Source organism: Bos grunniens, chromosome 7 (assembly GCF_055505025.1).
Source record: "Bos grunniens cultivar Pamir isolate PY7600 chromosome 7, Bosgru_T2T1.0, whole genome shotgun sequence".
In the NCBI taxonomy this organism is placed as follows: domain Eukaryota; kingdom Metazoa; phylum Chordata; class Mammalia; order Artiodactyla; family Bovidae; genus Bos; species Bos grunniens.
In genome coordinates this window covers 23,270,139-23,295,096 of record NC_141171.1, presented here as the reverse complement: position 1 = coordinate 23,295,096, position 24,958 = coordinate 23,270,139, and the positions used below count along the sequence as shown (strand labels likewise).

Sequence of the window (24,958 nt, the reverse complement as noted above, 5' to 3'; positions counted from 1 at the left end):
TGAAAACTGTACTTTCAAATTCTGGCATGTAAGTAGTTTTGATTAACTGAATACAGGACCCTAGTTAGCCAGAAATTATAACAATAAATTATGAATTTCAGGACACTGGGCTGTGATTCTAGACTGAAAATGAAAATAAGCATCTTTGAATCACTCATTAGCAATCAAAAGGCACTACTGTACAGAATCAGAAGATCATCTAATTTATTGTTTCCTGAATAAAAGACAGTATCCAGTATATTTGGCTTAATTGCTCATGTTTAAACACTCTTTTGCCACTCCAGTGCATTTTCATTTTCAAAAAATAATATTATCTTGCTATTCTCATGATGACTTGCAATATTCTGTAAAATGACATAAATCACAGAGAAGGAAAGGGTTCTTAAAGATCCATTGGTCCAAATCTTCATTTCTAATAAAAAGCCAATTTCACCTAAAGGTTAAGCTGAAAAAAAGTTAATTTTACCTTAAAGTTTAACTGCAGGGAGTAGGGAAGACAATGATTATGCAATAGGAGCAAGGTTGAGATTTTTTTTTCTTGATGCTAGCAAAGTCGTAAGTTAAATGTAGTTAAAAGTTTTATGATCGTGATGCTGCTAATAAACTATTTCCAACCTCTTGCCCAGCAAAGCCGAATAGGGCATGTTGAGTAGGCAACGTGTGATCTAGAGAAGTAACTCAGCCTCACCCTCTAGAGGAATGAAGTGGGATAAAGTGTGAACAGTGCTTTTGGAAGTCTGCGTTCCAATCAACACCTGCAATAGTTGTTAGGGCTTGGCTCTTATTTGTGCACTTTTGCAAAGACAAAATCTGCAACTCAGAAACGTTAAAATAATGGTTCCTTAATAGATAACCCCAACCCCCAAACAAGAGGTAAGGACCTAAAGGTGCTATTTATCAACCGACACTCTACCACCAGAGGATGCTTCAGAAACGGCCGGAAGTGCCTCTGCCCCTAACTAACATGGCGTCCATTTTATTTCCGTTCTTGTCTCTGCTGTAAATGAGCTCGGCGGCTCCACGCGGTTTTCCCAGAGGCCACCGTCTTACCCAACTCCCCTAGCCTGTTCCTTCGCGAGGGGCGGGGCTACGAAGGAGATGCTTTGTGGTGATTGGTTGCGGTGAGTTAGGAACAAAACTACGGGGCGGGGACGGGCGGATGGTGAGCCGTGATTGGTTGCCGGGAGGCGGGGCGACTCGACCGCTGGAGAAGTGGCCGCAAGCGGAGACGAGAGCCATGGGTCAGGCGGCCAAGGTGACTGGGTCCGAGGAGGGGTAGAATGCGATGCCAGCGGGGAGGGTAAGAGAGCGGCCTTGCGAACATAGTCTGGTGTCTCTGTAACTGAGGTTCAGGACCCTCCGCTGAGGATGTGGCCTTTACACGTGAGAAGCCTGTAACCAACCCTGGAGGGCAATCGAGGGTTTGTGCAGGTGCGGAGGAGGGAGGGCGGTACAGGTGGTCCTACTTCTTCGTCTACCAAGTACAGAAGGTTTATCCGTGATGCACGCCGGTGACTTGGGTCCTGCCCCCTTTCCGTTTCCACACCGAGCGTTTCTGTGAGGGACCCATTTCGCATCCTTGGGAATTGTACAAGACCCCAAAGTCCTACGCTGAAACCATCCGATGAGGTAAAAGATTTCGTCAAATAACCAAAAGGTGCGCAGGTAACCAAGGAAATCGAATCCCGGCAAAAACACTTGCCAAAAGTAGCACTTAACGAGACAGAGCAGAGACCTGAGATTCCTGAGTGCTCTGAACGAGCTTGGGAGGTGATGCCCCCTTCAGGATCGAGATCACAAGTTTGTGCGCATTCCTGGCCAGAGTACAATTCTCTGGGACCAGCCATCCCTAACCAACCTTAAGTATTATCAGTATGGCCGGTTGAGACATAAACATGGAAAAGGGAAATTGACCTGCTATAGTATAGTGAGAAAAACAAACAAACAGTGCTTATAATGGTTGGTCAATAACAGGGAGCCACCAAGAGTTCCTCTTGTACTACTGAACTCTGTTCCTAGTACATTTTAATATATGTAACAGGACTGATAGAAACAGAATTGTAAAGGGTTATTCTTTCAAGAAACTTTGAGTGTCCATAATAGCTTTTAGTAGCACTTAATAGCCAGCATGTAGCCTGTACTCTCTAGGCATGGTGGATGCAACAGTAACTTCATACGGAAGTCTGGCAGGTAGGGAGAGTTTAAACAATTACTTAATTACAGGGTTGACTTCCCTTAAGATTGACTGATTTGATCTATTTGCTTGGACTCTCCTTGAGAGTCCAGCACCACAATTCTAAAGCATCAGTTCTTCAGCGCTCAGCCTTCTTTATGGTCCCACTCTCACATCCATACATGTCTGCTGGAAAAACCGTAACTTTGACTACGTGGACCTTTGTTGTCAAAGTGATGTCTCTGCTTTTTAATGCCTTGTCTAGGTTTGCTATAGCTTCTCTTCGAAGGAGAAGCGTCTTTTAGTTTTATAGCTGCCATCACCGTCTGCATTGAGTGTGAGAACTAAGTTCCCCCTAATACCCTGTTTCTCTCAGTATACAAATTTTGGTGAATCTGTTTTCATCTTTGGTATTATTATGAGTATACAAAATTTGTCCAGAGCTGAGCCTTCTAATATAAATATATGATTATGTTGACTTTTTTTCCTAAGTCTTAGTGTTTCTTAAAGTTAATAACTGCTTTTTTTTTATTATTGGTTTTCCTACTTATCTATTCCCAAACTATGAGCAAAACTGGTATCTCCTAGCTTTATTTTTTTTCCTAGCATCATCTTTTCTGGAGCAATGCAGCCTTTTGCTCTAGTCCAGAATAGTTGCTTTCTTTGCTGGGTGCACAAATGCTGACCTGTATTTGTCCTTTACCATCCTCTCTGTCTCTCTTGGGTTGGATCACCTGTCTCCCTCGTTCCCATGGTGTGTGTGCCTGCGTGCGTGTGTGTGTGTGTATGTGTGTGAGAGAGAGAGAGATAGGCCCTTGTTTTGGTGGAGCACAGTCGTCTTCTATAGCTTTCCAAGAAAGGGCATATAGCAAATAAGAGACTTTGCATTTCTGAAAATACCAATTTGTAATTGCAATTAGGTGATAGTTTGGATGTGTAACTTGAAGATTTTATACCATTGTCTTCTCACAGTGATGCTGTTTAGGAATCAGGCGGCTTTCTAATTTTCTTTTTTTTATACGTGAACTGTTTTTTTCCTCCAAGATGTTTTTATTAGCATTGTGCTGAACTTGCATCATGATATGCTGCCGCATGGGTTTGTGTTGAGCACTTGGAATCTGTGTTCTCTGTTCTCTTGTTGGAGATCCTGTGACTGTAACTATTGGACCATCTAGACTACTCCTTTAATTTTATTATCCTTTCCTCAACTACCCATTCTACTTTCTGGGCAGTTTTTCTGAACTTAATCCTTGCTGTCATTCATTTGATATCCAAGAGCTTTGGGGCATTTTCTGAACATTCCTTTTTAAATTTACTATAACTTCTTTTTGTTGTTATTCCATGTTTGCAATAACGTATGTTTCTGAGAAAGTTCTTTGGTTAATCTTTGTTTTATTTTTATGTTTTCTGCTTCCTGTTTCTCTTTTGGTGTCTGCCTATGATGCTATAAGTTTTCTCATATATGTAAAATGCTTGAATAGTGCCTAGTACATAGGATATACTCAGTCAAGTTTCAGTATTGTTATCTGGTGAATGGACTGGGGGAAAGGAGGGAATGGTGGCAGAGTGGCAAATCTTTGTCAGTAGTCTAAGCACAAGATAGGGAGAGATCTGAATTTAAATTGTTTTGGGTGATGGAGAATATCCAAAAGATTAGAGAGAAATCCCTACGGTTTCTCCATGAGGAGTAAGGTAGATTTAAAGAATGACCTAGAGATTTCTGACTTCAGAAATTCATTGTTTTCCATAACTGAAATTGAGGGGACAGAAGAGAGAACAGTGTTGGGGGGACAATATTGAATACGCTTTTGTTGTTGTTGTTGTTAAGCACAGTCTTAAATATTCAGAAGTCTCAGCATTCTACTTCTTTTTTGAGAAATCACAATTAAACTTTCCTAAATTATCTGGGAAATAGATGGGGAAACAGTGGAAACAGTGTCAGACTTTATTTTTTGGGGTTCCAAAATCACTGCAGATGGTGACTGCAGCCATGAAATTAAAAGACGCTTACTCCTTGGAAGGAAAGTTATGACCAACCTAGACAGCGTATTGAAAAGCAGAGACATTACTTTGCCAACAAAGGTCCATCTAGTCAAGGCTATGGTTTTTCCAGTGGTCATGTATGGATGTGAGAGTTGGACTATAAAGAAAGCTGAGTGCAGAAGAATTGATGCTTTTGAACTGTGGTGTTGGAGAAGACTCTTGAGAGTCCCTTGGACTGCAAGGAGATCCAACCAGTCCATTCTGAAGGAGATCAGCCCTGGGATTTCTTTGGAAGGAATGATGCTAAAGCTGAAACTCCAGTACTTTGGCCACCTCATGCAGAGAGTTGACTCATTGGAAAAGACTCTGATACTGGGAGGGATTGGGGGCAGGAGGAGAAGGGGACGACAGAGGATGAGATGTCTGGATGGCGTCACTGATTCGGTGGACGTGAGTCTGAGTGAACTCCAGGAGTTGGTGCTGGACAGGGAGGCCTGGTGTGCTGCGATTCATGGGGTCGCAAAGACTCAGACACAACTGAGCGACTGAACTGAACTGAACTGAAATTATCTGAAGCACCTTCCTTCTGGGCTCTTTTAAGATGTAGTATGTTCATGAGTTTGTATGCATGTGTATATGACTTTAAGAGCAGATGAAGGTCTATGTTAAGAAAAATGAGAACAAATACATACCAGACTAGTAAAGTTGGTTACCTTAGCAAACTAATTTCGGCAGGGGGATCGTTAACTTTTTAACCATTCTCATATTATTTTGTTTCAAAGAATTTTGTTTTATTTTTGTAAATACATAAGGCTAATTTTTTTAATCTAAAGATAAATAATCAAGGGAGTTATTTTGACCAACTCTTGTTTTCACCAGCTACTTTGAAAAATAATCTAAGAAATAAATGCTGTTTAATCCTTGTAACTATGTAAACTGTGAAAATTTTTTCTTTTGAGGTCTGAATTCTGATTTTCTTTCCAGGTTTTACAGCTCTTTAAAACATTGCACAGGACCAGACAACAGGTTTTTAAAAATGATGCTAGAGCATTAGAAGGTAAGTTTGTACTTTGCCACTTTGAAGCAAGTCCGTTTTTCACTTGGCCTCTAGTAGTCCAAGAGACCCTGTATGGTTAAGACCTCCCTTGGGCAATGACCTTCACTATCTCTCTTAATGTTTGTTTTAATGAGTTTATATTACACTACTTTGAGAAGTATTTACTTAAAGAAAAATTGTAAAAGATCATGTTTTCATAAAGAATAATGAAAAAAAGGATCAGAATTTCACTGTGCTCCATTGCTTGCCTTACATTCAAGCCATGAAACTCATTTCTCTTATATAATCAAATTTTCACATTCTCTAGGACCAGATACTACCATATTGTTAATGCCTGTGTCTTTCTTGAAGTGGCAGCAGCTATGAAACTATGAAAGGGAATCTATCACAAATGGTTCCAGATTCAGTATTTCACTGTTTAAAGTGGTTTCTGTCTTTTCTGGAACTCAGAGCTCTAAAGTTTAAGTTCTGTGTTGGTCACGCTGCTGCTGCTAAGTCATCTCAGTCGTGTCCGACGCTGTGCGACTCCATAGACGGCAGCCCACCAGGCTCTGTCATACTCAGTTTCTAAAGCTCTTTAAGAGGATACCTTAGGAGGGAGAGTATATAAGTTGGGAAATTGTTACTGACATATGTACACTATATAAAATAGATAAATAATAAGGCATGGGATAACTAATATAACACAAAGAACTTTATTCAACACCTGTATGGGGAAAGAATCTAAAAAAGGGTCAATTCAGTTCAGTCACTCAGTCGTGTCTGACTCTGTGCGACCCCATGAACCACAGCATGCCAGGCCTCCCTGTCCATCACCAACTCCCAGAGTCTACCCAAACCCATGTCCATCGAGTCGGTGATGCCATCCAACCATTTCATCCTCTGTTGTCCCCTTTTCCTCCTGCCCTCAATCTTTCCCAGCATCCGGGTCTTTTCAAATGAGTCAGCTCTTTGCATCAGGTAGCCAAAGTATTGGAGTTTCAGCTCCAACATCAGTCCTTCCAATGAACACCCAGGACTGATCTCCTTTAGGATGGACTGGTTGGCTCTTCTTGCAGTCCAAAGGACTCTCAAGAGTCTTCTCCAACACCACAGTTCAAAAGCATCAATTCTTCTGCACTCAGCTTTCTTTATAGTCCAACTCTCACATCCATACGTGACCACTGGAAAAACCATAGCCTTGACTAGATGGACTTTTGTTGGCAAAGTAATGTCTCTGCTTTTTAATATGCTGTCTAGGTTGGTCATAATTTTCCTTCCAAGGAGTAAGCGTCTTTTAATTTCATGGCTGTAATCACCATCTGCAGTGATTTTGGAGCCCAGAAAAATAAAGTCAGCCACTGTTTCCACTGTTTCCCCATCTATTTGCCATGAAGTGATGGGACCGGAAGCCATGATCTTAGTTTTCTGAATGTTGAGCTTTAAGCCAACTTTTCACTTTACTCTTTCACTTTCATCAAGAGGCTCTGTAGTTTTCCTTCACTTTCTGCCATAAGGGTGGTGTCATCTGCATATCTGAGGTTATTGATATTTTTCCCAACAATCTTGATTCCAGCTTATATTTATGTGTATAACTGATTCACTTTGCTGTACAGCAGAAACTAACACTACATTGTAAATCAACTGTACTCCAGTAAAATTTGTTTTTAAAAATTCAACCTCCACTAAAAAAAGGGAAAAAAAGAGAGCATCTAGGTAAAGTGTCCCCACTGTCCCTATGAATCAAGTTTTTGTAATTTACCAAAAACATTTCTTGAATATTAAAGTATATGCTTCATATTATATGTATGTTACACAAATTCCTTATTTAATTCTTACCACAGACCTGTTAGGTAGTTACTATTATAATTTCTAGTTTTGCAGATGAGAAAACTGACAGTAATGTGAAAAGATAGGTGGAGCTGGGATTTAGCCTCAGCATTCTGGCTCCAAAGCCTGAACTCTTAACCACATTACATGTTGACATGTATTAAGCATAGAAGGAAGGTTCTATGGCTCATCTCCATCACCATAGCATATTTTTGTGCCTTTAAATGTTTTTAAGTGAAATAATTATAAGAATAGCTAACTACATATTTACCATTAAATGCTCACAGCAGCACTATAAGGCAATTTATCAGTTATATGAAATTATTCTGCTGTAGTGATGCCAAATCATTGGATTATATAAACAAACTTTCATTTGTCCATTGCTTTACTTGTCAGCCAAGGGACTCAAAATAATTTACATATCCTCTTTGCTGCCATATCTTCATTTTAAGTGTTTTGGAGGAGGGATAGTTAAACATGCTTATATGTATTGAGTTTGCCATCTTAAATAAAAGCATTTTAATTCAGATCCTTATATTTACAAAAGCAAAGTATTGATTTGAATTTATTAGGATCTCACAGCTAGAGGGTCAAATGAAATTAGAAATAAAAAGCAGGAAATAAAACTATTAGAATGCTGAAAATATATATTAGGTTTAATTACAAATTTTCCAGCCTGTAAAAAGCTCTCCAAAAGACTTTTAAAATAAATTTCTTATTTTTCACTTTGTTTCACACAAGGCAAAATTATTTTTTTCTGCTAGAGAAATAATAGATATATATGTATATAGCATATAGTACTGTAATATAATGAATACTATGTAAATTATTGGGACAGGAATTATAAATTAGAAAAGCAGATAACTATATGCATATTTTTTTCTTTTTCTAGCAGCCCGAATAAAGATAAATGAAGAATTCAAATGTAATAAAACTGAAACTTCTCCTAAGAAAATAGAAGAGGTACAGTATTAAATGTTTCAATTACGATAAAACTCAAATTTTAGCAACTAGAGGAAATGATAAAAATGGAGAGACTTTATGAAATAAAAACCATTAGTTGATAGTTAAAGCCATCACAACTATAAATGACCTTCACTTGTTTGGTATGGCTCGCCTCCTCAAGGGTCATGTGCCTACATCTATAAGATGGCAAGTTGCCTAGTGAAAGGAACATAAGTATGCTGCTGCTGCTGCTGCTAAGTCACTTCAGTCGTGTCTGACTCTGTGCGACCCCATAGACTGCAGCCCACCAGGCTCCCCCATCCCTGGGATTCTCCAGGCAAGAGTACTGGAGTGGGTTGCCATTTCCTTCTCCAATGCATGAAAGTGAGAAGTGAAAGTGAAGTCGCTCAGTCATGTCCGACTCCCAGTGACCCCATGGACTGCAGCCTACCAGGGTCCTCCGTCCATGGGATTTTCCAGGCAAGAGTACTGGAGTGGGGTGCCATTGCCTTCTTCAACATAAGTATAACCATGATCAAAGCAAGAACAGCTGAACCAACCTAGAAACTCACAGAGATGCTCTCTTTGTCTAAGGCAAGTGACAGACTAAGGAGAGTGAGTGTGATAACTCTCTCTTAAGTTACGCAGAGAAAACTTCTACTCACTTAGCTCAGCTGGACAGAATTTTTTTTTTTTTAATCATATCTTGGCTGTGGAAGTTGAATAGCCAGAGTTTATGAAATGTTCTTGCTTTACTTTCTGTATTTGCATTTTAGTCACTTCCCTAGTGGAAGATAGTCCACTACTAACACTACTCTGTGAGCTCGCTAGTATTCCCAGTGCTTGTTCATTGAAAAAGTGCACACTGATTCTTTTCCTGTATAAAGTCATATGCATACCTACATTGTCTCTGTCTTAGGAAGGAACACTGCTTCCTAAATGTTCCCAGACCTAATTTTGTATAAATGTAAGGGAAAGGACCCTTAGGAAGAAAATGAAAAATTATTTGCTGGGTTAATTAAGATTCTAAGAATTGATTTAGTAAAGAGGAAGGTACAATTTAGAGAAATTCTTCCATGTTTAATAGAATTTCCACATATTGAAACAAAAAATTTTATGCAAATACTTTTATACTTAGTAGAGAAAATGCTATTTTTGAAGTAGTAAATATCTGTAATACAATAATGAGACAAAATGAGATAGCCTAAGGATTTCTTTCCCTTTAACATAAAACAGGAGAGATTTAACCTAGTCTTATGATAGGACAAATGGGGAGTATGGAATTTTTATCTATGGAAGCAGCTAAAATGACGTTATAATCAAGTCATGACTTGAAAAGAAGTTTAAAGATGTATGCCAAGGTCTGTACTATTTTGCTATTCAGAAAACTGATTATTAACAATCTGGTACGTGTATACCTCATTTTATTGTGCTTTGCTCTATTGCACTTCACAGAGTCTGTGTTTTATACAAATTGAAGGTTTGGGGCAACCCTGCATTGTCAGATGCTGGTTAGCATTTTTTAATAATGAAGTGTTTTTAAGTAAGGCATGAATATTGTTTTGTTTATTTACCTGCGTCAGGTTTTATTTGTGGGATCTTCTGTTGCAGAGCGCAGGCTTAGTTGCCCCAGGGCATGTGTGATCCTAGTTCTCTAGGGACTGAACCCACATCCCCTGCCCTGGAGGGTGGATTCTTAACTACTGGACCACCAGGGAAGTCCCCATGATTTTCTTTTACACATAATGCTGTTGCACACTTAATAGACTAGTGTATACTGTAAATATAACTTTCATCAGATCAGATCAGTCGCTCAGTCATGTCCGACTCTTTGCGACCCCATGAATCGCAGCACGCCAGGCCTCCCTGTCCAGCACCAACTCCTGGAGTTCACTGAGACTCACGTCCATCGAGTCCGTGATGCCATCTAGCCATCTCATCCTCTGGCGTCCCCTTCTTCTGCCCCCAATCCCTCCCAGCATCAGAATCTTTTCCAATGAGTCAACTCTTCACATGAGGTGGCCAAAGTACTGGAGTTTCAGCTTTAGCATCATTCCTTCCAAAGAAATCCCAGGGCTGATCTCCTTCAGAATGGACTGATTGGATCTCCTTGCAGTCCAAGGTACTCTCAAGAGTCTTCTCCAACACCACAGTTCAAAAGCATCAATTCTTCAGCACTTCACAGTCCAACTCTCACATCCATACATGACCACAGGAAAAACCATAGCCTTGACTAGACAGACCTTTGTTGGCAAAGTAATGTCTCTGCTTTTGAATATGCTGTCTAGGTTGGTCATAACTTTTCTTTCAAGGAGTAAGCGTCTTTTAATTTCATGGCTGCAGTCACCATCTGTAGTGATTTTGGAGCCCAGAAAAATAAAGTCTGACACTGTTTCCACTGTTTCTCCATCTATTTCCCATGAAGTGGTGGGACCGGATGCCATGATATTCGTTTTCTGAATGTTGAGCTTTAAGCCAACTTTTTCACTCTCCACTTTCACTTTCATCAAGAGGCTTTGTAGTTCCTCTTCACTTTCTGCCATAAGGGTGGTGTCATCTGCATATCTGAGGTTATTGATATTTGTCCCAGCAATCTTGATTCCAGCTTGTGCTTCTTCCAGTCCAGCATTTCTCATGATGTACTCTGCATATAAGTTAAATAAACAGGGTGACAATATACAGCCTTGACGTACTCCTTTTCCTATTTGGAACCAGTCTGTTGTTCCATGTCTAGTTCTAACTGTTGCTTCCTGACCTGCATACAAATTTCTCAAGAGGCAGATCAGGTGGTCTGGTATTCCCATCTCTTTTAGAATTTTCCACAGTTTATTGTAATCCACACAGTCAAAGGCTTTGGCATAGTCAATAAAGCAGAAATAGATGTTTTTCTGGAACTCTCTTGCTTTTTCCATGATCCAGCGGATGTTGGCATTTGATCTCTGGTTCCTCTGCCTTTTCTAAAACCAGCTTGAACATCAGGAGGTTCACAGTTCACATATTGCTGAAGCCTGGCTTGGAGAATTTTGAGCATGACTTTACTAGCGTGTGAGATGAGTGCAATTGTGCGGTAGTTTGAGCATTCTTTGGCATTGCCTTTCTTTGGTATTGGAATGAAAACGGACCTTTTCCAGTCCTGTGGCCACTGCTGAGTTTTCCTGATTTGCTGGCATATTGAGTGCAGCACTTTCACAGCATCATCTTCTAGGATTTGGAATAGCTCAACTGGAATTCCATCACCTCTACTAGCTTTGTTCATAGTGATGCTATCTAAGGCATTATTTTATGTTTTTGCAAATCTCTGTAATGTCTGGCTTAATAGGGGTCAGCTAAATTCTCGTATCTGCTTTCTTATTCAACCTGGTGCAATGTGTTTTTTAGACTGAATTATACAAAGAAAATTCAGCCTTATATAGGTACATAGTTGGAAGATGGTAGGTGTATATATTATCCTTTTCAAATAGTTGTGAATATTCTTTGATACCATACCTAACCAATTGGTAAATTTCTTTAAAGATTAGTTGCAGTGTGGAACTCTGTTATCTGTTAGACCAGTGGGTGGGTGTGTGTGTTTATTTCCTTGGGGGGCGGTGGTGGGTGGGGGGGAGTAGTTCGAGGTCTCATACATAACCACATCCTGTTTATCCCCTGTCTTCTCCCCTAATCCCTTGTTTCTCATCTAGCTTTGTTTCCAGCCTTAAACCTAAACCTCAACTCAGTTTATGCACCTCCAGTGAGTGAGAAGGCTCACTGTTTTTCTTTCTCTACCCTGCTAAGCCCCTTCTCAGGTCTGTCAAGAGGTGAGGCTTTGCCCCCTACAGCGTTCTCCATGTCAGTGAATGGCAGCTCCCTCCTTTTTATGTTCAGACCAAAAACCTTGGTGTTCTCTTTTGTGACTACTTTCCTTCTCTTACATCTACATCCAATCTGACAGCAAATCCTATTGACTTCAAAACATACCCAGAATTTGACCATTTCTTATCTTCCCATTATTATTTCCTAGTTCAAGCCACCATTATTTCTCACTGGATTTTTACAACAGCCTCCTAGCAGCTGTCCTTGCTTCTGCTCTAACTCCCTGCAGCCTAGTCTCAATACTTAAAAGACAATGAGCCTTTTAAAAAGGCATATCGCATGGCTATTCTGTTCACAATTCCCATGGCTTCTCATCCCATTCAAAGTAAAATCTAAAGTCTCTGCCTGCCGTGACCTTTAGCACTGCATCATCTGACTCCTGTTAACTTCCCACCTCAACTCACCACGCACTTCTTACTCATCCAGCTTAGTGCCTTCTTTGAGGGTGCTTTAATTTACCAAGAACTTTCTTGTCTGAGGCCACTTACTCTGTTGCTTCTTTCTAGGACATTCTTTCATACGCCCTCATGTCTTCATTTAGTAGACCAATAGATTTTAACGTTTCTCCCGTTGAGTGGGTCTTTTACCCATGCATGGCTTTGTAACGGCATGCACTAATGATTTGAAAAACATAGGTTTACCAAGGAATGCGGACCTTCCAAATACTGACATAGTTCAGTATGTAATATTTTTAAATTGCATCTGTTAATATCCCTCTCATCAGAAAAGTCTTGAAGTATTGGGAATTTGTCAGGCTTCAAATGACAGATACAAGTTCTCCAGAATTGTGATTTTTGCTTAAAAGCTTAAATTTTGTCATTGTCAGCAAATGACTGTCAGTTGTTTTCTTGAAGTAAGGTACTCATATCACTCATCTTTAAGGAAACATCTGCCAGTTACCCAAATCTGAATAATCAGAGTTTGTCTGTCAGTGGTTCATTCAAGTAGAAATGGTTTTCCAAAGAAAAAGCTCTACTGCTCACAGCTCAAACAATACAAATGGCTCTAGTATTATGAAAATAATTTTGACTTTATGACTCCCCTAAAAGAGTCTCAAGATCCTCCCAAGGATACACAGCTCTGAGAATAACTGTTTTAGTCCAGGTTCTTCATTTTGTGATGATGAGGTCTGAAACTTAAAGAGAGTATATATTAACCCACGGCCACACACTCACACTCAATGACAGAGCCAGAGTTGGAGTCCCAAGTATTCTGACTCCTAATGCAATGCTTTTACTAGTGTTCAGAACGTCCAACTCTATAGTATAAGAAAGATTCAGATGCACTCAAAAGAATAACAAGAAAACTGCACATTTTAAACATATTTTAAAATATATGTTACAACAAAAGATATTCCAAATCTGTTCTGGATCAAAATATGTAATGGATAGATAAAAGGTAAAAGTATATGCATATCTAAGCTTTCTGTAAGCTTGGAATGGTTACAGAAAGGTAAAGGCAAGGGAATTCCCCGTCAGTCCTATGGTTAGGCTCCACACTTCCACTTTTGGGGACGTGAGTTTCATCCCTGATGGGGAACTAAGATCTCCCAAGCTGCAAAGCATAGCCAAAAAAAAAAAGGTTAAAAGCAAGTATCACCTAAAAAGAAATTGTAGTAGTAAACCTGTAGTTTTCAAAAACAGTACATTAATGTGAACCATTGAAAAAGTACGCAAAGGACTTATTCTTTTTCTTTGTTTTCTTAACAGCTAATAAAAATAGGTTCTGATGTTGAATTGATACTCAGAACATCTGTTATACAAGGTATTCACACAGACCACAATACGCTGAGTAAGTAATATTAAAAAAGAATGTTGCTTGCAATGTATTTTAAACTATTGAGCAATTACAGTGCTTCTAATGCTAATTAGTAAAACAGTTTGATTTTGCCAGTGTGGTATATATTGTACACACTTGTAAGGCTGTATTTAAAAGTGCTGAATTATGAAACTTTGCTTTACTAGACATTTTTCTTTTTCTTTGTTGTTTTTTCTTTTTAATCTTAACCACTGGTTGTATTGCAAAACTTCAGTTACAAAGACAGTACAGGCATACTTCAATGTATTGTACTTCCCAGAGAATGCACTATTACAAACTGTCAAGTAGGCAAGTCAAGCAAGTCTACTGGTGCCATTTTTCCAACAACATTTGTTCACTTGTGTCCCGGTGTAACATTTTGGCAATTCTTGGAGTATTTCATGCTTTTTCCTTATTAACTGTATTTGTTATAGTGATCCATGATCAGTGCTCTTTGATCTTACTAATACAACTTGCTGAAGTTTCAGAATATGGTTAATATATTATAGTAAAGTCTTTTTAAATTAAGGTATTTAGACATAATGCTATTAGACATTCAGTAGACTATTAGTAAGGAGAAGGCAGTGGCACCCCGCTCCAGTACTCTTGCCTGGAAAATCCCATGGATAGAGGAGCCTGGTGGGCTGCAGTCCATGGGGTCGCTAAGAGTCAGACACGACTGAGCGACTTCAGTTTCACTTTTCACTTTCATGCATTGGAGGAGGAAACAGCAACCCACTCCAGTGTTCTTGCCTGGAGAATCCCAGGGATGGGGGAGCCTACTGGGCTGCCGTCTGTGGGGTCGCACAGAGTCGGACACAACTGAAGTGACTTAGCAGCAGTAGCAGCAGCAGACTATTAGTATAGTGTAAGCATAACTCTTACATGGTTCAGGAAACCAAAAAATTTGTGTGATTTGCTTTATTGAGATACTTTATTTGTAGTGGCCTGGTACCAAACCTGCAATATATAACAGGTTTGCCTGTAGGACTGTTTTTGTAATAATTTATTTGGCCTTCTTAATTTTCATAGTATAATTTGTCACCTACCTAGACTAAATCTGTTTCTTTATCTTTTCTTCTGTGTGATTCAAGTTATTTTAATTTAGGAGAATTGAGATTACACAAAATGGGAATATAGTTGAGGATATTCTGTTGTACCTCCGACTCCTGGTGGGGCTTCAGTAGAATCTCATTTTATATAATACTTGGTTTTCATTCCTTAAAGTATTTGAGGGGACAATAACAAAGACACAAACAACATAAAAACAGAAAAGTACACAGTTTATAATAGTACAGCTCAGTGAATTTTCACAAACTAAAATACCTATGTAACCAATCTTCGCATCAAATTATATAATGCTACCGCTATCCCCAAAGACCCCTCATACCCCTCCAGTCAGCCCTTCCCCGCAAGTATAACCACGGTCTTGACTTGCAACAGTATCAGTTTTTAACCCAATATAATAAATTGGAATCATATAGGATTTCTCTGTTCTCTGGCTTCTTTCTCTGTCTTTGTGCCATTCATCTTTATTATTGGATAGAGCAGCATTTCTATGAATATTATATGAGTGAAATGTCTGTGTCATATGGTATATGTTTATTCAGCTTTAATAGGTACTGCTGACCAGCTTTCCAAAGTAATTAGACTAATTTACATTTCCAGGAGCCGTTTCTGAGAACTCAAGTTGCTTTATATCTTCACCAGCTCTTGATACTAAGCATCTCTTAATTTTAGCATTTCTGGTGGTATATAATGGTACCACATTGTGGCTTTAATTAGCATTTCTCTGGTAATTAACGAAGTACTAGCACTTTTTCAGGTGTTCAGTTGTCATTTGGATATTCTCTTTTATGAAGTGGCTGTTCAGGTCTTTTGTTCATTTTTCTAAGAGGTTACCTGCCTCTTTATTATTGATTTGAAGGAATTCTTTATATGTTCTGAATATAAATCCTTTGTTGGGTATATATATATATTACAAGAATCTACTTTTAGCTTTTTCATTTTGCTATTTATTTTTCATTTTTGTTCTCTGTTTTTTATCTTTTGGCCACACCACATGGCACGTGGGATCTTAACTCCCCGACCAGGGATAGAACCTGCATGCCCTGCATTGGCAGCATGAAGTTTTAAACACTGACCGCCAGGGGAGTCCCTTGTTTTGCTGTTTTTATCTTTTGATGAGAAGTTCTTAATTTTAATGTAGTCCAGTTTAATCTCTTTCTTCTTTTATGGTTAATACTTTTCTGAGTCTTGTTTCAGAAAATTTTGTCCATCTCAAGCAAGGTCATGAAGTGATCAGCTTTCTTCCAAAAGCTTTATCGTTTGATATTTTTTATTGGTTGTATCAACTAGAGTTGATTTTTTTATGTGGAGTAAGATAGGAACCAAGATGTATTTTTTTAATATTTGAATATTCAGTTGATCCAGCATTATTTATTGAAAAGACCACTCTTCCCCCCCTGCACTATAGGGTCACCTTTAACATAAAATCAAATAATACATATTTGTGCATCTGTTCCTTGACTTCATAATTTCTTGAGTTAGTTTGCTTTTCTGTCCTTGTATCGCTACCATAATGTCTTGATTACTACATCTTTATAAATCTGAATGGGCTTCCCTGGTAGTTCAGTGGTAAAGAATCTGTCTGCCAGTGCAGATGTTTGATCCCTGGGTTAGGAATATTCTTTGGAGAAGGAAATGGCAGCCTACTCCAGTGTTATTGCCTGGGAAATCCCATGGACAGAGGAGCCTGGAGGGCTACAGTCCATAGAGTCACAAAAGATTTGGATACAACTTAACAACTAAACAGCAACAGTAAATCTGAATGTCTAGTACTCTTAATTCCTATACAGCTTTCAAAGTTATTTTTAGTTTATGAGCATCATTAGAAATTATTTGATCTAAGTAATGTTTCTAAGGACAATAAACATAGTTAATCCTAAATTGAAAATTTATAGTCATTAGCTTTAATCTTAATAGTAATCTTCAGAGTTTCTGTGTCCTATAGCAATTATAGCAAAATGTTATCTTTATTATATGAATAAAATTTTAGATAATTTCAGATAACTAAATTTGATAACTATATTTCAGAAGCCTAGTTTTAAGTATGATAATATTAGTTTAAATTTTCTTTTTTTTTTTCTTTTGGCTTTCTGTATATTTATTTTTCCCCCAGGATTGAAAACTTTTGACTCTTACATGATTATAGGATATAATGCTATATTGCCTTAATAATGACCTCCTTTCTGCTAAGTTATATATGGATCTCTTTTTTCTACTTTATGCCTGTGGGTTCAAGATAGAACAAATTTGATTCTTTAATCTCTGTTTTAAAAAGTTACTCTAGCTATGACAACATTCATTTCATAAACGCCTTCAAGAAAACAGTGGTGCTTTTTTATGAAGCTGAAGTTCTGAGTGAAGAACGCGTTCTGAAGTGGTATAAAGATGAACAAGGGGAAGTGACTGGCTTCTGCGTGTGACTGTCCAGTTTCCCCAGCCCTATGCACTGAAGAGACTCCTCTTTCCCCGTTGCATATTCCTTACTGCTCTGGTGTAAATGAATTGACCGTGTATGTGTGGATTTATTGCTAGACCCTCTGTTCTGTTCCATTGATCTATATGTCTGTTTTTATGCCAATACCATACTGTTTTGATTGTGATTGATTTGTAGTAAAGTCTGAAACAAGAAGTGTGATGTCACCAGTCTTGTTCTTCTTTCTAAAGATTTGTTTTGGCTATTTAGAGTCCTTGTGTCTCAAATTTTAGGATTGTTTGTTCTGTTTCTGTGGAAAATGCCATTGAAATTTTGATAGGAATGGCATAAAATATGTAGATTGGTTTTGGTAGTGTGGACATTTCAATAACAATATTAATTCTTCCAATCCATGAAAACACAGTATCTTTCCATTTATTTGTGTTCAGTTTGTTTCATCAGTGCCTTATAGTTTTCAGGTTAATAATCTTTCGCCTCCTTGGTTAAATTTATTCCTAGATATTTTATCCATATGTATGTAAATAGAATGTTTTTCTTAATTTCCCTTTCTGATATTTATTCTGTTCATTATTAGTATATAGAAATGCAACAGGTTTTTTTTGATATTGTTTTTGTTATCTCACAACTTTACCAAATTTATTACTTCTAACAGTTTTTTGGTGGAATATTTAGGATTTTATATTATGTCATGTCATCTTCAACTAGTGACAGTTTTACTTGCCTTTATTTCTTTTTCTTGCCTGTTTACTCTGTCTAGGACTTGCAAAATGGTATTGAATAAAAGCGGTGAGTAGGCATCCTTGTCCCGTTCCAGATTTTGGAGGGAAAGCTTTTGGGTTTTCACCATTGAGTATGTTAGCTTGTCATATATGACCTTTATTATGTTGAGGTTTATTCCCTCTTTACTCACTTTGTTGAGAGGTTTTTGTCATAAATGGATGTTGGATTTTGTCAAATGCTTTTTTGGCATCTATGGACATGATCGTATGATTTTTATTCTTCATTTTATTAATGTGGTGTGTCACATTAATTTATTCGTGGGTATTGAAAAATCCATGCATCTCTGTAGTAAATCCCTTTTGATCATGGTGTATGATCCTTTTAATATATTGTATTTTGGATATTTACCAGTTTTTAAATAACCTTATTGTATTTCAGGGATTTCCATCTCTATGAGTTATAAATTCCCAGAACAGAATCTAGAATATTCATTTCCTTAGTTTCCTTTGCAGCTCAGGCATGGATATGTAGCACACTATATTTCCCATATTCCTAAATGAGCTTGAGAAAAGAGGCTTGGCACAGAACCCATTTTTCTGGCAAGAGTTAGCGTCGGTGGTTGCAGAGTCAAGTTACTGTTCCAGAAGTGTCATTGGCGTAGCAGGAGCAGATGTATTAAAGTTGAGTTTCTGCCAACATCCTAAATATAGTGTATCATGCTCCATGAGCATAGAAATGGTGGTAGTTTTTTTAGTGCCCTGTAGGCAGTAGCAGTTTTCATCATCAGGCCAGTTCATGGCATTGCTTTGGACAGTGTTCCTGAAAGTTTAGCCTCAAGCCTGCCTGATTCTTAAGCCCTCACAGTAATTAATTAAGCCCCTTGAGTTAGACCAATAAACTATTAATAGATGCCTTTTCTGCCTAATTAGCCAGTCAGCTTTTGTTACTTTTAACTAAGAACAATAGAAGTTGTTGCCAAGAAGTGAGATACCTGAGATTATACAACATAAAATATGAAATGAAAGCAGGGGTTGGGGAGAGTGTTGTTAGCATGGACCTGACCATCCCAGGCCTTAAGCTGGTGGCCCTTGTTATGTAATGGTGAACATACCACTTACTGTTTCTTAGGAGTGCAGCTACAGCAATAGGGGTGTTATCAGAATGTCAGTATGTGCTCGTTATTTCTTTCTACTTTCAGCAAAATATTGAAAAAGAGGATTAATGCAGATTAAGTGAGTCAGTCTGTGAAGCAAAGATGGAAAGAAGTACAGCTTTGCTAGGGGCCCTTTCTCGCCACATCCTGAACTCTAACTGATTGAGGGTCCTATAATTTAGAGCCTTGCAGACCTGAAAAAATGCCAGCTGCTACTATCCACTAAAACTGAAGCCAGTACAAGCAAGGGACCTCTTAGCTCTAATATGAAATAAGATCAGTATCCCTAATCGTTCTCATTTGCCAGACAAAGATCAGATATAGGGTGCATTTATTCACCTGAGCCTGTAGATTTTCATTGTGTTAAGACATGTCCATTAAACTAAGGGGTAGGGAGGTTTGGGACAACATAGAGACCATTGCCAAAGGATGAAAATATTCATGCTTAGTAATTGTCAGGATGTTTGCCTGTGGCTACTTGTACATGGAAATGACTGGGAGAAAATAGATGTGTAGCTTATAAAATTTTTGAATAAATTGTATTGCCAGAAACCCCAAGCATAGCTAGGTCTCTTCAGCTCTTAAAGGCCATCCCAATCCCTTAACCCATATCAACAGGATGTAAACTGTGAAAACTTCCGAGTGTCAAAGAAGAGCATTTTCCCTAATATCCCCACATCTGGATCCCCTAGAGGACAGACCAGGAGCCTTGAAAGACAGTGGATAATAGAGGGTCTTTGGGTCTCCCAGAAAACAGGATGAGCTACTGCCAGTTTGGCCGTAGCTTTTATTGCTTTGCCATGAGCAAGGAGCTCTTGCTCTTCCTGTCCAGAAGGATTTAGGATTTGCTGTGGAGCAGTAACTGCCATGTGTTTTCCATTCCAGGTTTCTATTGCTGTATCCTGTTGTTCTTTGCTGTGGTCCAGTAGGCAGCTACCGTGTGACCCACAGCTGGACCTAATGGAAAGGCTACAGCACATCATCTGGAGGTCCTGGTTTTGAACATGGATGAGACCTTAGGGGTCAGATAGCAAACAGATGTAGCTTTCTGTGTATGGGAAGAAGGGTGTATATTCATGTTATGCAGCCAAAAGGGTGGTAGGCTTGTTGCCTCTCCAGTATCTATTCTTTTTTACTAACTGAAAAACTATGTTGAGAGTAGAGTGTGACAGGTAGGGAGCAGTGGGGTAGGGATGATTTTTTAGACCATGTAACACCTTTCTGGCCAGTGCAAAGCAGCTGTCTGCTGAATGTTGCTTCCAATAAAGCTGTTGTTTTTCCATTAAAAAGGCATAGGCCAAGTAAAAAAAAAAAAAAAAAGGCATAGGCCAAGCCGGCACTCCGCTTTTTGCCCCCTTCCCCCTTCCTGCCTGGAATGCAGAGGGGATGTGGCAGCAGCGTTGACAACAGACACCACGCATGAAGGAAAGGCAGAGAGCCTGGGTCCTTGGAGGCGGTAGTAAGGCCCTGCCTTAGCCTAGGGCCGCCTTAATCTGTATTTCCTGATACGTGAGAAAATTAAATCTCTTACTTACTTAAACCATTTTTTGTTGGACTTTTGGTTAATCTGTCTTTTCCACTAGCTTGTGAACTATTTGAAGCTGAGGAGGCTTTTTTCTTTTTAATTGAGGTATATACTTAACATGTAACATTACATTAGTTTCAGGCATACAACATAATGATTCTATATTTATATATATTTTGAAATGATCACCACAGTAAATTGAGTTAATCTGTCCCCATACATACTAACAAATTTTTTTTTTCTCATGGTGAGGACTTTGAAGACTCTCTTAAGCAACTTTCAAATATGCAATACAATGTTATTAACTGCAGTCACTGTGCTGTACTGAGGTGACTATTATATATTCATCTCTGTGTCTTCTTTTCTTGATGTAATGCCCAGGAAAAAATAAGCACCTATATGTTTGATAAGTGAAACAATTTACTGTCGTTGTTAATAAGTTAAAACCTAAACTGTAATATGCTCTCTGATGAAACCTGCAAAGATTTGGAAGCAGCAAGTGAGATATAAAAAATGGTTAAATAATAGTTATTTAACGAGTTCTCATTTCAGTAAGCCAGATTTACCATGTGGCTCATAAAAGTATTTTCTTTAGTCAGCTCACTTCTCCTTTTTGTAAGAATTTCAGTTTTCCTTTTGAATTGAATTTATTATAAGAGTTTTTTAATGATTCAAATTTATAGAAAAGATACAAGAAAAGTCGAAGAATATGTTAATTCCCTTTATCCAGATTCTACAAATTCTAACAGTTTACCACATTAGCTTTATCATCTCTCCCTCATTTTTTTTCCTGAAGTTTCTGAAGGTAAATTGCAGACATAATGTGGGTTTTTTTCCCCCCAGATGAGCATTTTTCAGATCATAACAGCCTGCTTGAGTTTAGAGCTGGAGAAATACTTCAGTGTATATTTTGTAAAAATATTTCTTTGTGTATTTCCTAAATTTGCAAAGACATTCTCTTACATAACAACAGTATAATGATCAAGGTCAGTATATTAATGTTGATTCAGTTCTTTTATTCAAATTTTTCTGTTTGTCCTAACAGTGTCCTTTATAGCAGAAGAAAAAAAAAATGGATTGGCTAGATCTCTGCTCTAAGATCCAGTTGAGGATCACACAGATGTCATTTAATCATCATGTTTTTTTAGTTTTCCTTTCATCTGGAGCAGTTCCTTGGTCTGTCTTTGTCTTTCATGACCTTGTTGTTTTTGAAGAATATAAGCAGGTTACTTCATAGAATTTGGTGTGAGCATCTTTGATTGTAACAGTTCACTTGATTCCACTTAGTTCTTCTCCTAAAAGTTTTGTATCTTACAAGCTTTTCCTCAGTTGACTTCAGCAGGATGTCTTACCTAGGGCTCAGCGTTTGTTGTCATCATCATCCTTGTTGTTGAACAGTGTTTCCCATTCGGGCCTTACTGTCATTTTAAACAGCGAGTCCTTCACTCCACAGCCTGTCCCGCACATATCTCGCTCGTCCCCGCTAAATTCCAGAAGCACTCTTCTGTTACGATGACCACGCAGAATGCCTCCAGTTGACAGCCACAGTTCTGTTGGATTTGCAGTTGCCTGTGGGGTCTTAGTTCCACCAGGCAGGGAAGTGGCACCCTGCAGTGAGAGTGCAGAGTGCTAACCCCTGGACTGACAGGGAATTCCCTGAGATCTTTAAAGTAGAAAAGTCGTCTTGCTTTTTATATCGTTGGTACTATAAACTAATTTTCCACTTGATAGTTTTAATTATCATTAACCTGCAGTCTGCTACTGACAAGGTGTTTTGTTGTTATTTTTTTATTTAAAATTTATTTAATTGAAGGCTAATGTTGTTATTTAATTATATTTAATAAAGTGTTAATTTGGTCATGTATTTTTTTGTATAACCTGAAATGAGAATCCTACTAAACTATCCATTTAAAATAAAGAACACCACCTTAGAAGGTAACTGAAATAAAATATCACTGGGAAGATTTATCTTAAAACTAGATATTTTACTGTTACAAATTTTAGGGGGAAAAGAGTTTATTTGAATTGAATTTTAATGACATTAAATACTCTCTTTGTTTTTCTTTCAGAATTGGTCCCTAGGAAAGACCTTCTTATAGAAAATGTGCCATATTGTGATGCACCAACTCAGAAGCAATGACTTTTACTAAAAAAATAAAATTAAGTCTTTGTCAATTTTTAATTTTAAAATATACAACTCTAACCAAACTCCTGGAAATGCAGATATTTTTCTCTAAAATGGCATATTGAAAATGAGTGAATTATAGTTTCATAACTAGCTTTCATGTTGAAAAGACATTGCTGAAAACTGTGGAACATAGTTAAGTATTTCTAAAGAACATTAGGTAAGAAGACATTTCATTTTCATTGAAAATCAAACAGCATAAAGTGAAATATATGGCTAGGGAGTTATATTCACTTCTCTTTGACCTTGATGAGTATTTTGGTTTTATCATAGCTATTTGAGAATGAAGTGTTTTGGCAGGTTGGTGGCTTTTTTCCCATGTGAACGGAAACTATTAGATTAAAATTACTAGATTAAATGAATGTTTAGTCTCCCAAAAGATTAAATGAGTCTAAAAGTCACAGTTGTGCCAACACTCCATAGAAGGTGGCCTTTGTTTCCTAAAAGACTGAAATCATTTCAGTAGCTAAGAAATAATAATACAGTTTCATTTTAGAGACAGAGTATATCTCTGTGTTCCTGAAAGAAAACTTTGAATCAGTCTTCTGAAGATAGATGAATAAAAAGTCAAAATCATGTATGATAAAAGGAATAAAGAAATCCTAATTTCTTAAGGAAATAGTGGCCCTTGATCAAACTATATAATATAGGCTTAGTAGAATTAGCTGCATTTAGACCACAGCCAGAGATTATTGTGAAAATATAATATGTGGCTGCATCCTCTTCATTATAATCAGGAAGATCTAAGTGGCTTTTTCTCTTCAACGTGTTTCTTTCCTGACAAGACTGACAGTATCCCAAAACAGCTTGGCATTCTACCATCTAATGGTAGGAACTACAGAATTGTATTTAATATTCTTCTTGTTTCTCTTTTATCTGTACATCTCTACCATTCCGTTTGCTCGGTGAACAGTGTGTTCCCTTCATTCACTGGTCAGTTCCCCGTTTGATGACACAGGGTTTTTAATTTTTACAAGATTCTCAACGCAAAATGCTTTGTTTGTTGGCAAAAACATATTGGTATAGTCATACTGAATATAAATGTCATATTTTAAAAAGTATTTCATTTTAGTAAGTAAATTGTTGAAATTATTTTGACATAGTATACTTAACAGTAAACCAGAGACTACCCTTTATGTTACCTAATAATTTGAAGATTAGTTAGTATATGAAATGAATTATATAGAAGATTCATTACATAACTTTTTATCTCTCATACATATTTCTTATTGTGTGTATGGAAATTAAACCTACATAAAAGTAAAAGTTGCTTCACATTTGAAATTTGCCCTTTTAAGAAGATGCTGAAAGTCTTCATAATACAATCACTGGTAAATTCTCTGACTTACTATTATTATTACCGTTATTATTTCTCTAAACGTCTGTATTTTATATATTGAGGAAAGTTGAAGAAGTTTGATATATATTTTAATTGTTTCAGTATTATTTAACATTTTTAGAAGTTTCTATCTAGCTTTTTTCTTTAATCTGAATTCCCTTGTTCTTCACTCATGTTAATTTAAATATCTCATCAAAAAGTAGTTCTTTATTTTTGCAATGTAGTTATCATTAGGAACAATAGAGATTAATAATTAACATGTAAAATTAATGTTTTTTCATTAATTCAAATGTTTATTAAAGCTAGTAGCTTAGACATTTTAAGACGTGTATATAATATATTCATCATTTATATGTATATGTATTACATATGTGTGTATGTGTATATATGTACGTGTGTGTGTGTGTGCATTATGTCTTTGTGCCTTAAGACTCTGCCATAAATTTCATTTGTAATATACTAAGATATCAACTATAGGTTTCACTGTCATAATAAAATGTTTAGATTTGGCACCCTATCCTTAAATAGCATGTATTTATATTTCAAATGAATTTTAACATTATTTAATAGTTTTATTAGATCAGTTAAAACAATTTATGAGATTTTGGCCTGTTGTGAAACAAAGATTTTCAGTACTCTAGAGAGTAAATTTTGAGAACGATGAATATCTTAGTGCCTCACTTCTCAGGTACGATGTCAAATTGAATTAAATCTCTTTTAGTTAGGTTAAAAAAAACTTCCTATGTTTCCAAAGAGAATTACCCACATCTAACATTTCACTTTGACTGTTGAAACCTATTGAAAGAAGATGGTACAAACTCTAATTGCAGATATCTAGGCTCAGAGGCCCAGCAGGACTTTGTAAAACAATCTTTTGGCAGAAGTTAGAAAGGGTGTATGGCAGGAGAATCAGATTTG

General features: G+C 37.5%; 1 protein-coding gene across 23 annotated transcripts in view; it reads left to right on the top strand.

Annotated features, from left to right (window-relative positions):
* The window catches only part of LYRM7 (LYR motif containing 7), a 248,132-nt gene extending 225,408 nt beyond the window's left edge, over nt 1–22,724 (top strand). For 2 of the 23 annotated variants that reach the window (XR_015166913.1, XR_015166911.1), the window contains 5 exons: nt 5,141–5,213; nt 7,915–7,985; nt 13,529–13,610; nt 19,877–19,980; nt 22,586–22,724. Coding sequence is in view for 15 of the 23 variants with exons in the window: in XM_086410464.1 (XP_086266590.1) it covers nt 1,238–1,255; nt 5,141–5,213; nt 7,915–7,985; nt 13,529–13,610; nt 22,586–22,656 (315 nt within the window). In the remaining 8 variants the exon portion in view is untranslated. Of the gene's footprint in view, nt 1–1,189; nt 1,301–5,140; nt 5,214–7,914; nt 7,989–13,528; nt 13,611–16,959; nt 17,906–19,876; nt 19,981–22,585 lie in introns of those variants that run through there. The other 21 variants (XM_086410459.1, XM_086410455.1, XM_086410460.1 and 18 more) reach the window with 19 other exon arrangements.
* The last annotated feature ends 2,234 nt before the right edge of the window (nt 22,725–24,958 follow it).